At 42.7% G+C, this 13,499-nt stretch overlaps 1 protein-coding gene across 5 annotated transcripts in view; it reads right to left on the bottom strand.

Annotated features, from left to right (window-relative positions):
* Trank1 (tetratricopeptide repeat and ankyrin repeat containing 1) overlaps positions 1 to 13,499 on the bottom strand; it is a 90,074-nt gene that overhangs the window by 15,165 nt on the left and 61,410 nt on the right. For all 5 annotated transcript variants that reach the window (XM_031343537.1, XM_031343538.1, XM_031343535.1 and 2 more), the window contains exons 12-16: positions 10,504 to 13,380; positions 8,147 to 8,346; positions 7,750 to 7,887; positions 3,399 to 3,542; positions 2,354 to 2,510 (exon numbers count right to left, since the gene is read on the bottom strand). In XM_031343537.1, the coding sequence (XP_031199397.1) occupies positions 2,354 to 2,510; positions 3,399 to 3,542; positions 7,750 to 7,887; positions 8,147 to 8,346; positions 10,504 to 13,380 (3,516 nt within the window). The remainder of the gene's footprint in view (positions 1 to 2,353; positions 2,511 to 3,398; positions 3,543 to 7,749; positions 7,888 to 8,146; positions 8,347 to 10,503; positions 13,381 to 13,499) is intronic.

The raw sequence follows: 13,499 nt of genomic DNA, 5'->3' as shown, positions 1-13,499 counted from the left end.
AATGTTGGCCCTCTGTTCTGGGTGGGAGTTTATTCCCACAGCAAAACTCCACACCACATATAAACAGGATGATGACCATGGCGAAGAAACCAATGTATCATCACCACACTCAGCTCACTCACTGTCCTGGACAGACAGATGTTCTGGAAGGTTCGCTGTGTACGACCATAGCTGTGATTAAGACAAACCTTGCTCTTGTGCTCCTATTGTTGCTATACAAAAGAAACTGTCATTCTTGAATATTTAACATTGTAAATCAACTACCTATCTTAATCATCTCTTCCAATGATACCAGACCATATCTGGGGATTAAAAGGAGTATGAGTTACAGAATAAATTGGAAATTATATACTATGCCAAACCACTCCTTTTCCGTTTAGTGAGCAGGGAAAAGCCCATGATGAGAAAGTTGGGCCTGAGCAAAGACATGTTCAGATGGCAATGTCCTTGAGGAGATGGGTTTTTAAATTTTAAACCTTCGACTTTTCTCACCATTTTTTTAAAACAATAGTTGGGTTCTAGGAGAAGAATGTTGGGTCCTGCCCCCAACTGAGCTATCAGCAATAACCAGAAACAGCCACGCAAACCTCTCTACAGCGGAAGCCCTGCTTCTTCCCCAGCCCTCAGAGAAATTAACCACAGTGTAGAGGAACCAACTCATTAGCTAGCTCTCAAGAAACACAGATTCCTTCTTCATAGAGGGAAGATTTTTTTCCTTCAAGGTTATCTTACTCAGGGAACTTCATTGTTTTATTAGCTAGTCTTTGTAAATTATGATAATGATAATATATAATAATTTTGTAAACTCCTCTAATACTAATAGAGGATCTAAAAGAGAAGGAAATGATGTCCACATGTACTCAACAAATTCACATCCACAAGATCTATACAAAAGTAAGCAATGTAAAGTCAGCATCAGAGTACAGCCATGCATATTGCAATGTGTCTTTATGCATTTTCTGTGTCCAGACCCTCTCACCATGCAGCTCTCTGTTATTCATAACCAGGAGTTGAATAGACACAAATAACTCCCTTGCTATCTGAATTCTTGGCCTGCATGCTCTGATTTTCAGAAACCAAACAATGGACTGTCTGAACTCTCACTGTGGTGGTGTTAATGAGAATGGCCCCTATAGGCTCATATGCTTGAATGTTTGATTCCCAGTTAGTGGAAGTGTTTGCGGGGGGATTAGTTGTGACCTTGTTGGAAAAGGTATGATCTTATTGGAAGAGGTATGGGAATGGGCTTTGAGGTTTTCAAATGCCCATGCTAGGCCATGTCTCTGTCTGCCTGTTGCTGTCTCCTTGTGGATTAAAATGTAAAACTCTCAGTTACTTCACTACATTATGCCTGTCTCCTTACCCCCATGATGATCACTGACTGATCCTTAAAACTGAAATGGCAGTGTATAGTTGCTTCAGCTCTCCACTGAGGATCTAACAAGAAGGTTAAAGACACAGATGATGAGCTTTGTACCAACTGACAATGTGAATATGCTTTAAGGGGTTTACTCTGGTTTGGGAAGAACACAAAAACTAAGCTAATTTTTAACTTATTATTTGTATGTGTATTATATGTACATAAACCTAGAGAAACTCTCTTGGTTGTAGTGTCTCTTCATAGAACAGTAACTAAGAATCTCACAAACCTAATTCTTAATGTACTGGTGTGAGAAATGGGTTGGCTTTAACAGTTATAGTACTCAGAACAGATTTTATATGCATATACACATACAAGCGCACATGATCTATTCTCCTATATGCTGATAGACATACATAGTTTTTATATTTGTATTAATATAAAGTTCTTTAAAATTAGACCCTTCTATATTAGAAATCTACCTGATTCTTTTTAACGATTACATGGTATTTTGGCCTTTCCCATACTGGACCCTTAGGCTACTTTGATTTTCTTGTCATTACAACTAGAGCTATGTGCTCTCCATTTTGGTAAGCAATCTAAATCAAGCTACCCAACTTATATTACACTACTATAGGCTAGTTCCTGCAACTCTTATCCAAACACTCACTTTTAAAGGACAAATAACAGACTTTCCCTAAAGCAGCAAAGTCTCCCGAATGCATCACAAACACTCTTTCCTAGATAAAGGCATAAATAAGTTAAAATTGCTTTTTCTGAGAAGATCATGGAGGGGATACTATTAAACAAAACAAAACCCTAAAGCCCAGGCTAGAAGCCTGGATGAGTGGTAGAGCACTTGCTTAGGGCCCCGGCTCAACCTTCAGCACCACAAAACACAAAACATCAAAACTGTGCCCTTTCTACATGGCCATCAGAACAGCAGAGACACATCTTTCCTCTGACAGCAACAATATTTTAATGAGATCTTACCTTTATTTTCATCTGTCTTTACAACTTGGACAAAATTCCTCCTAATGAAATATTTGAAAGCAGGAGCCCGTTTCTCTAGGTTTTCGTCAAAGATCCAGAGGTTGACCCGAGCCCGCGTGATGGCAGTGTATAGTTGCTTCAGCTCTCCATTGAGGAGCTAACAAGAAGGTTAAAGACACAGATGATGAACCTTGTGTCAACTGACAGTATGAATATGCTTTAAGGGGTTTATTCTGGTTTGGGAAGAACACAAAAACTAAGCTAATTTTTAACTTAACTTATTATTTGTATGTGTATTATATGTTACCCATGTTGACACACATGTACAGGTCACAAGACAACTTTGTTGAGTAAGTTCTCTCCTTCTCCTTGAATTCTCCAGGAACTGAGCTCAGGTAGCCAAATTTGCCCACTGAGCCATCTCACTGGCCCACAAAAAGAAATTAAGTTTTAGAGGCTGGAGAATTGAGTCTGCAGTTAAGAGCACTAGCTGCCCCTGTAGGCCTGACTTCCATTTCCAGTCATGTAAGTTCCCAGCAGGTAACTCATGGATGACTATATTCCAGCTCGAGCAGATCCAACAGTCTCTTCCATCCTCACAGGAACCCAAACACACAGAAATAAATAATAAAATAAACATTTTTTTATAAAATTAAGTTTTAAAGAATTACTGTAAACCTTTGAGCAGAACACCAGGACCTCACCTGTGACTTGATTTTTAAAATTAAGACACTCACACCTTATATAACAACTGTCATTACTACTAAACTAGTTCAGACACATTCTGTGGTTTCATCAAATTTCCTCAATAATGTTTAGTTCCAGAGGAGCTAAATGACTGGAAGGCACTTCCACCTGCATGGTCCAGTGCTCTGCAGAAAGGGAGGAGGCAGCCGATACACCTTTCTCTCCCCACTCCCACTGCTGATGTAATGGAAAGACAGCCAGCTGCAAGGAAAGCTCTGTTTTCCATCCCATCTTCCCTCCAAGCCTTATATGTTCTTTCCATACTAAATTACTGTGTGGGCAAATTGCACATATTCACCTTGTACATTTCTGGGTTCACCATAAGGGACCGTGCCTGAGAGGAACTTGATTTCTCCAAGGGAACGTCAACCAATGGCCAGTTTTCCTCTCTGGAGTCAGATGAAGGTGTGAATGAGGAAATGATCTTCCATTCCTTGTAAGCCTGAACAACAACAACAGGTTGAAGGACAACAGAATTGCTTTTGAAGTGCCTCCCAAGTTTCTTGGAGAACTGAGCCCCACCCAGAGGTGTGGAGCCTTCAACACAAACTGCACAGAGGGATACATCCCATGTCCTCAGATTAGGTGGGAGGAGATAAGATTGCATAGGCACCAGTCAAAGAAGCTACCACGAAAATACTCCAGCACTTAGATCAGATGGTTTAGAAGCCAGACATAGGTACCCAATATGGGCAAAAAAGCTAAGGGCCCCAGGGTGTTATGGTAATTCAAAGAATATCAACAAACAGTATTGCCAGAGGGAGTCATACTCCTTTTCATAATGTGGTTAAGGAATGCTACATAGGGACAACATTTAAGACACAGGAAGAATAATTATCTAAACTAGTCAACTAAGAATGGAGAAAAAACTCAGATATTATATGCTAGCATGATATAAGGTAGACAAGGCACATTAATAACTAGATTTTCTATTTACTAACTATCTGACCTTGAACACAATGTTCTTAATAGTGGATAGTAGAACAATAAATTTGTTGGTAAAGAAAAGGAGATAATCAATGTTGAGGGTATAGTACGTGTTTTTAATTCTTTCTTTCCTGTACCCAAAGCTAAAGTGGTATATGACTAGGGAATGGCAATTTTTTCTCTAAGCAGTGTCTCTCAAACTGTGAGTCACAGCCCCTTGGTGGGAGGCACCTAAGACTATCAAAAAACAGATATTTACATTAAGATTCACAACAGTAGCAAAAGTATAGTTATGAAGTAACAATAAAAATAATTTTACGATTGGGGTCACCACAACATGAAGAATTATATTAAAGGGTTGAGCATTAGGAAGGTTGAGAGCCACTGCAAAGGGTCAGATGTGCATGTTACATGTCTCTTACTGGTCATCCTGCCATAGCACTAAAGTGGCCATAGCTAACAGGTGAATGAATGGACATACTATATTCCAGTAAAGCTATTGGTTAAAACTAAATTGAGTTTCATATAATTTCCATGTGCCAAGAGATATTATTCTTCTTTGAGTTTTTTCTAACTATTCAAAAATGTAAAATCCATTCTTAATACCAAGATATGGGAAACAGACAGTGGGCTGGAATTGGTCAGCAGGCTTCAGAATTGGTTTCTAACCCTAGCAAGGCTATACTGCCCAGGTTACATGTGGTACTTAAAATGTGAAACTTCCAGGAGTCTTGGATTTTACACATCACTGTATCTTCTAAGTGTAGCCACTTCACCTTTCCTTTTTATAAAGTAATGTAACTTGACATCTTTGTAGTGCTCAAGGATGCCCAAACCATGAAGTGGTTAGAGCTGATAGATGTTTGCTTTAAATTACCCTAACTACATGATTAAACAAAGTGAAATGGCTAAAGCACTGTCTACTAAATATGGCTGGTTGTGTTACTATAAAAATCAATTATGGGGTTCATTATCATACTCTAAAAAGTGATGTCAATCATAGGTGAAATCATTTGAATAGTTGAAAGGTTTAAAAAAACTCTTTAGGACATACTCATAACACCCTCTTAGCAAGCCATTCAAGGAAAGCAGGTAAAAATGCTGACATTCAAGAGGACTCTCTTGGCAGGCAAAGAGGCAAAGAGGGGGAGGTTGGCAAAGGGACCAAAGAAGCTAGATGCATTTTAAAACTGCTGGGAGAGAAGCAAGCCTGCTCAGGTGGCTTGTGGATACCTATTTCCAGGAAATAAACATTTGTTGTTATTATTATTTCAAGATGAACACAAGAAGAGGCTGTGTGTTTGTAGCAAGGATAACAAACTTGCAGCACTTGGGGCCATGAAAGGAGCTGCTGCTTCCAAGTAAAAGGCCTGGATTCCACAGCAAGTATCCCACAAAGTTTGTGGGTTTCAAGGTTCCTGCCCCCCATCCCTCTCCTATATGAGTGTTAAAGAAAGAATGCCCTCAGGACAGGGTGTAAATAGCAGTCACCCTTCTAAATTTCCAAGGATGGGTTAGGGTTGTCTGAGAAAGTAACTTCTTCACTAAGATGAAGAAACATCCTATAAGGGTCTGATATGGCCACTCCTTGGTTGGCCTCCCAACTCTGACAACCTGGTAATTATGTGAATCAACAGGCAAAACAAATCTAGAGAGAAAAAGACAAACGGTGTCTACCCATGCCCATGCACACCCAGGTCCACATGTCCACCCAAGCCCAAATGCCAGATGTTCCAAGACAGTGCTGCCCGGGACAGGAACAGGAACAAAGACAAACAATCTCCACCATCCCTCATGTCAAACATTGATCTCTGTTCCGAAACTTTCATCCAGCCACCTCTAGAGAAACTCTAACTTCCAGGCCACAGAGGGTGGGGAAGTCTGATCTGCCTTCCCTCTGTTTTTGCCTCCCCTAATGCATTTCCTTTCCTTTTCTTGTAGCATTTTTCTGGTCTGGAGATTGTAAAGGATGAATTGGGGGCATACTTTGCACCAGGGAACACACAATTGCATTACACCAGTAAACACCATATAAAATATTTATTAGAGGTCTCCTTATGTACACAGAATAAAGCAAATACTATCAGAAGATTCTGTTTAGGTGTTTGTTGCTTTTGTGTACTTCTGAATTTCATAAAGTCTGAGTCATCAATGGGAGGACAGGAAGGAGCCTGTGCCATTCCCAGGGTTAGGTGAAAGAGTAACTGATTTTTCTTTCAAAAGCAAAGCTCCCCCACATAGATCCTTAAATCTTTGACCTTTGACTTTATCACTGGCATGTGCATACACATGGCACTTAATAAAGGACAGGAACAACAAACTCTTACCCCTTTCTCTTTCAGGAGAGTCTCAGTCCAACCATGACCAGTGGATGTGTTATTAGGAAAAAAAAGTTAGACCTCAGAGATGAAAATGGTAGCAGGGTTAATGAGCATGCATCTGCTTTTATTAACAAACCTACCAGGAATGGGCTGTACACAAGAAATGGCAATGATAGATTTATTCATTGTGGAAAGTTCTGGAAGCCAATTCACATGTGAGAGGAGAGGGAAGACAAAGGAAAAATACTTAGTGCCCAAAGCATTTCTTCTGATTCTGCAGTATTTTAACTATGGACAACTTACTTAACCCAGTAACCTCTGGCTTTATCTACAGAACAAAGGTAATACAACTTCTTAGGGCCTCAGAGCATTGGCGGGATGAGACACTATATTCAAAAAGTCCCTTAGAAGGGATAAAGCAGCCTTTGCAGTACCACACAGAAATACTCTGAAATCAAATATGGCATTTAAGAGTGATTTAAAAACATAAGGAAGGATTCTATTTCAAGAGTCATATCAGGGTAAATTTTAAGGTATCAAAGCTAAAAGGTGCTCCAATTTAGGTATAAAACAGCCCCTCCAAGCTTGTAACAGAAAATCTGCAACAGGGACAAAAACACAGCAAGCTGTAGCACAAAGAAGACCCATAGCAGTCAGCCTGAGTCCCCACCAAAGACAAGGTTAGTGAAAGGAACCAGTGACTAGAAGCCACAGGCCAATGGACTTGATTTAGTGGGTCACCCAACAGTAATTTAGAAATTAAAAAAAAAAAGAAGAAAAACTTGGCAAGGACTCAGGAACCACACTAAGGCAATGGCTGGCACAAAAGTCCCTGGGGATGAATCCAGGGACTCTGACTACTGTGGTCTACATGTGTGAAGCTGTGGTAGTGAAGCATGCCAAAGGGACTGGGGACAGGGTGACTGTTCTTGTCACCCACATTACCTGATCCAGCAGGCCGGAGCAAACCTCACTGTCCTCCTGGGGTGGTCTTTCACCTGACTTTGCCCAGCTCTGCCCTTATAGGGTGGACAGTGCTAACTGGCTCTCGTGTATGTATGGCTCTCCTTAGAACTTGTTCCAACCTAGACACCCAGGGAGCCAATGATAACAGCAGCCAATAAAATCTGGCCTTGACTACTGGTCATTCAGAAAACATGAAAACATGAATATAAGAGAACCAGGGATATGTACATGGAAAAGTAGCCCATAACAACTCAGAGCCATTCTCCACCCCCATCCCATCAGCTCCTAAGCCTCACCCTAAGGCCAAGACACTCTACAACAGACACAGGCACCTGTAACAAACTCTTAACCTCAGCTCCAAACTGTCTTCTGCAGAGCAGAAGTCCCACTCAGGCATACGCCTGGACTGTGTGAGAAGAGTCCAGTGTGCCATACCTCAGAATCAGTAAAGAAGTTGTAAAGGAGGACATCATCAAATTCCAATCCTTTGGCTTCATAAACAGTTAGCACAAGGGCTAACCCCAGCTCTTCTGGAATTTTCTCCTTAGCCTTTTCATTGGCAACAAGAATCACCTAAAATAGAATAAACCCAAATAATATCAGATTCTACAAAGACAAATAAAGGGAGGTTTTGTGTTTCCCTGGGAAACAAGTAATGGCTCTAAAGAGAACTGGCCAGGACTGGCTTGGCCACCTCAGACTGGGAAGACAGTTAGCGGCCTCTCTCACGCACATGCTCATTCTGTAGTAAGAGCATAGTGACTCACCTTCTTCTTCATGACTGAGACTTCAAATTGACTTATTTCAGAACACACAATCCCAAGAAGCTTACCTGGTGGGCGCCGAACTCGATGGGCTGAGTTTTTCTTTTGTTCCCTCGCAGCAAAATTGCCAAGTCACTTACACTACAAGAGTCCAAGAGAGTTGGCTTGGGACCATCAAAAAGTCCAGAATCTCTTGGAAGGCGATCAAAGGATTCTGGGAAGTAGAACTGAAGTAAGTCCACCACTCCAGATGCAAGATTGAGAATTCCTAGATGAAACAGAAAGCACCTGTCACACTGCACAGTGGGGCTGAGGTCAGGGTTATTTGTTCTTGTTTTGTTTTGTGTTGTCTTACAGGGGAGCCAGCATATACCACTGATGCAGGGGAAGTTTCCCTAATTGTGGATTAGCTAAATAAAGATGACAGAAACCAATTGCTAGGTGGATGATAAGGTGGGATTTTCAGGCAGGACAGGAAGAGGGGAAGAGAGAGGATTTGGAGCAGTTCCAGTCCTCCAGGGCAAACTCTGTGTGAGTGCCTATCTTTGAACTACATTTTTTGAAAGCCCTAAGCATATTCTAAAGAGAGGCCTTTTATCTATTACCAATTCTCCTGACCGGTCGGAGTTTGTCAACTCTCTCTAAGTTTATTCTGTTTCAGTTACACTGTTTGAGTTTGATCAGGGATGGATATCCCAAGAAGATTACTAGTGTCATGGCCTCATAAAGAAATTCCTAGCGTCTTTGCCAGATAAACTTACTTTCCTAAAAGGAGAGGGATAGTAAGTTTAGGACTTTCCTAAGTAGAGTCAGATGTAATTTTCTTGGGAAAAAACATAAAATGAACCATAATGCAGAAAGTCCCCAAGGATGGAACACATAGAGACCAAAACCTAAAAGTGAGAGACAGAATGACAGAGATCACAGCATTGGCTCAGGGCAGCTAGAGCTGTGTCAGACAGTTGTGCTGGCTTCATGGTTTTTGCCATTTCCAGTGGAAATGGATGCTCCAAATATTGTTTGTACATATAGATGATCAGTATGTTTTAGACAGATTGACTAAAATAACTTTTCTTACTTAATAGCGTAGATGATAAAAGGATATAAGTAAAAGGAGTTAGATATTAGTGTTTGCTATTCATAAAAAGACCAAAAATTTTCTATTTGTCTGGAACACTTTAAAACTGCAAATACTGCCAGCCTAAAAGCAGGCTGTCATATAATAAGTATGTTTGCTTTGGTCATAAACCCAGACATGTAATGAAAAATTAAGCATATGGCCAGAGACCAAGTGATACAATCTGTATTTTTTGAAGAATCATGAGTCTGTCTTTGTTCTGTAAGATCTGCATAAATAAAGAAGCAGCCTGATTGCTAGTTGGTCAGAGTTGCAAGATTCCCCTGACCACCATGCCTGACTCCTCCCTCAGCAGATTCCCCTGACCACCATGCCTGACTCCTCCCTCAGCAGATTCATTATTTCCTCTCAGGAACCTGTCAACTGCTGGGGCTAGCCCCTGACAAACACTAAACATACTGAGTAGGGTGTGTGTGTGTGTGTGTGTGTGTGTGTGTGTGTGTATGTGTGTGTGTAACAATAATCATTAAAGAAAAAGAGGCCATGAATTTGAGAGTGAGAAGGGGCAGATGGAGATTTGTGCGGCGTAGAAACAGGGCAAAGTGATATATTTTAATTTACTTAGATTTCAAATTTAAAAATAAAAAGAAAAGAAAAAAATGTGACTTCCCAGGCCTACACTAGAGCTGTAACATTTGTTGAGTTAAAGATCCTACTACTTGCCGGGCGGTGGTGGCGCACGCGTTTAATCCCAGCACTTGGGAAGCAGAGGCAGGCGGATTTCTGAGTTTGAGGCCAGCCTGCTCTCCAGAGTGAATTCCAGGACAGCCAGGGCTACACAGAGAAACCCTGTCTCAAAACAAACAAACAAAGACAAAAAATCCTACTACTTAATGCCAATAGGACTTCTGTACAAGTCCACAGTGCCACCTGCTGTGGTTCCTGCCTGTCTGCTGTCACTTCCTACTTCTGTAAACATGCTGAGAGATACAAAAGCACATGAAGAGCTTGTCATCAACAATTTCTATCACATTAGAGCAAATGATCTCTGGCCAGATGACTGGTGCTATTACAAAGGAGTATTAGTTAGCAAGGTTCCCACAGCACTTTAAGTGCTCCCCTAAAATGTCTCTTAGATCATGGAAACTCCATGAATACACAGTCACTTAAGATTCATTTCTACCAAACTGCATCTTCAGTGATCTATTTACAGATGAGTGTTGGTGAAAATTGTAAGTTCTCTTACTTTCAAGCATATTACCTAAGAAGTTTCAAACCACTAGCTCTTTCTGCTGACACAGACTCAGCCCAAGGCCAATGTTCCAGCCCTCCCTGCACCTGAGGTACCTGAGTGGGATCTGTAATTCTGGTACAGCTGGTGGATCCTCTTGGGCTTTCGGACAGCACATTGCTTGTCTACTGTGTTTCTGCTGGCATAGTGGAACAGAGAGAGCAGGTCACTGAAACGGAAAGCCACACCCTTCATGATGCTTTGGGCAGTGTCTCCAGTAAGGAACATGGCATTGGGGTCATTGATGCATTTCATCAGCAATGCCAGCTCTGCTTGGGTGAAGTCCTGAATCTCATCACCATAAAGCTCATGAATGGACCAGGGGAGCACCTTGAGCTTCGACAGCCTCCAGGACAAGTTGTACAGGACATCTTCTTCATCAAAATACCCTTTCTGGGACCTGATCTGTTGATACAGGCAGAAGAGGCTGTAGATCTCACTCCGATCTTCCTTAAAATTGGGAGATCGTTTCCTCCCTAATTTCTTATAGGCTTCTTCAGTCAGTCTCCCATGGGGACAACTAAGAGCCTCAAAAGAACCCTTCAGGAATGATTTTATTTCTTTCCAAATCAGTGCTGGGTTGTAGGAACTTCTCCCTTTGATCATTTTGGGCCATATCTCATTGGTGAACACCTCAAATGTCACATACACCCGGGGATCACTATCCCCTGTTTGTGTTTCTGCAGCTTTCTCCTCCTCACTGTAGTTCCCATCAGCCTCAACCTCTTCATCATCCTCTTCCCAGCTGGGGATGCTAAACTCTTCCTGTGTGGACCATCCTACAATGGTTCTCTTTAAGCTTCCATCTTCATTTCTCAGAAAAAAAGGTTTTGGCAGAGAGGCATCGAGCAGGAGAAGAAGCTGTTTAGAAGTCACAAACAGAGGGAAGTTTTCGTCCCTCAGGTCCTGGAGTTTGTGGACATTGGGATCCAGTGGTTTATAGTGACTGGTGGCCTTGGTGGACTTGGAGAGCTCAATAAAATTCCTTTGCACCTCCTGGCACAGGACATGGTTCTTAGTCACGAAGATCTGATGTAGATGCTCCAGCTGGTGTGGGTGGTCTGGCACACATCCTTCTGCTACTTGGCTGTCCCCTGCTGGCTCCACTGTGGCTCCTCCTGCACAGGCTTCACTCTCTTGCTCCTCATCTATACCATCCACTGTTTCCACTTTGATGGAACCCTCTTCTTCCTCATTTTCGTCTTCCTCCCGACCTAGACCCTCTTTTCCTGGTTCTACTTCCAACCTTCTCTTTGGCAAGATCTGTTTGGACAGCAATGGGCTTCCTGCCTGCTCGGCTTTCTCCCAGTAAACATGGAATTTCTTCCAAAGCCTGTATAAGCAACAGGTTGTCTTCCCAGTGCCACTCCGTCCAATGAGGATGATGGGCTCTAGGGGCTTAGGGTTGAGATCAATCACAGCGTATTCAAGCTCGCCCACTCGGAAAGGATACTCCACTGTTGCTGTCATATCATTAAGGATGTTCAAGGCCATGTTGGTACTGAAGCTGTGGAACTTCATGATGTTGTACTCTGTCTCCACAGCACTGGCTGGAGGAAAATACTCAGGATCTACCTGTTCTATGCTCTTCTCGGCCTCTGTGTCTTCCACATAGCAGCGGGGTATCCGCTTTTGGATTTTCATGTTAGCTGATACCTGTCCTTTGTTGATACCTTTCAGCTTCTTTCGAAGGACACAGGACAAGCCCCGGGTGTAGGCACTGCAGATGGCCATGATGGAATCTGACAGCTTGCAGTGATCTAAGACAATGTCCCAGATGCGGATGATTTCCGTATAGACCCGCCCTGATTTTTCCAGGGAGTAGGTATTCCGCTCTGTACCCATAATTTTCTCAGAGTTCTCACTGCACCGAGCAGAGAAGTCAATGGCAAGCTCCCACAGCATCCTGGCACCTTTGTCCAGCTTTGCTTCAAAGAGCTGGATGTTTCCTTTTGAGTGCTTCAGCCGCTTTTGCAGGCCCTGGGTCCACTCACCATTTCCCAACTGCTGGATGGCAAGGATGATTTTCTTCTTTATAACTTTAGTCATAACCTTACTGGACAGCTTCTTCAGCATTTCTGAAGTGCACTCAATCTCCCAGGTCATGTTATCAAAGTCTTGCAGACAGGCTTGAATCTCCTGCATGGTCCAGTTCTCTTGATTATCACTGGCTACTCCCAATCTGTTACCAACTGGAACCAGCTGTGAAGCCCCTGGGCCTGCCTGAGCGTGGCCATCCCCAGCCTCAGAGGCACCAGGGTTGTTTCCACTACAGCCAGAGCTCCCCATGCTCTGAGCTTTCTGGAGTTTGTCTTTCTTTCCTTCTGTGCCAACTGCTACCTTGGATGAGTCTCGCTGAGGATAGTCCTCTGGGAGAGACATATCCAGCTCAACCTGCTGGATCAGAACTGTGATGTCCTGTACAAGGCGGTCCCTCAGAGAACGTGTCCTGACGGCTTCAGGCTCCTGCCTGGTCACCTGAACATCAGGGAGAATCTCTGTGACTCCCTTAGAAAGGGTTTTATCAGCAGTACCACATGGCAAAGACTTGAAGGAAGTCTGGGACTTGAGCTGAGATGTATGGCCAGGGGCAGAAGATCTGGAGAGCCTCCCCAAGTGGGTGGCAGGGTCTTGCCGGTTCTTCCGCCTGCTCTCTGTCACCGCTTTGTTCCAAGCCAAAAGCAGAGCATCGTTCTTCTTAATCCGGTGCCTAACACCTTTGCCTGCTTTGTTTTTCAGGTTGAAGTTGATGTCAAACTTCACCAGCAGATCTATCAGCTTCTTTGTGCGCTTCAGCATGCCCTTCTGGAAGAGGAGATGCATCAATGTGTTCCCATTGCTGTCTTGGACATTAGGATTAAGGTAGTAAAATTTGGTAGGGTTGGACAAGAATAAGTCCAACAGGTGGCTGAGGAAGTTAAAGCCAATGTCAGCTGAAAGAAACAAACAGAATCCTGTGAGTACAAAGCCATTCTTCTCAGGGGACAGCAGACTCTGGCCAGTTTGAGGCATCATACAACACTAACTTTCTCCAAAGATGTGATGATACTCA

Source organism: Mastomys coucha, unplaced genomic scaffold, assembly GCF_008632895.1.
Source record: "Mastomys coucha isolate ucsf_1 unplaced genomic scaffold, UCSF_Mcou_1 pScaffold23, whole genome shotgun sequence".
Lineage (NCBI taxonomy): Eukaryota > Metazoa > Chordata > Mammalia > Rodentia > Muridae > Mastomys > Mastomys coucha.
Note: the sequence above shows the minus strand (reverse complement) of the source record. Positions and strands in the feature narration are given on the sequence as shown.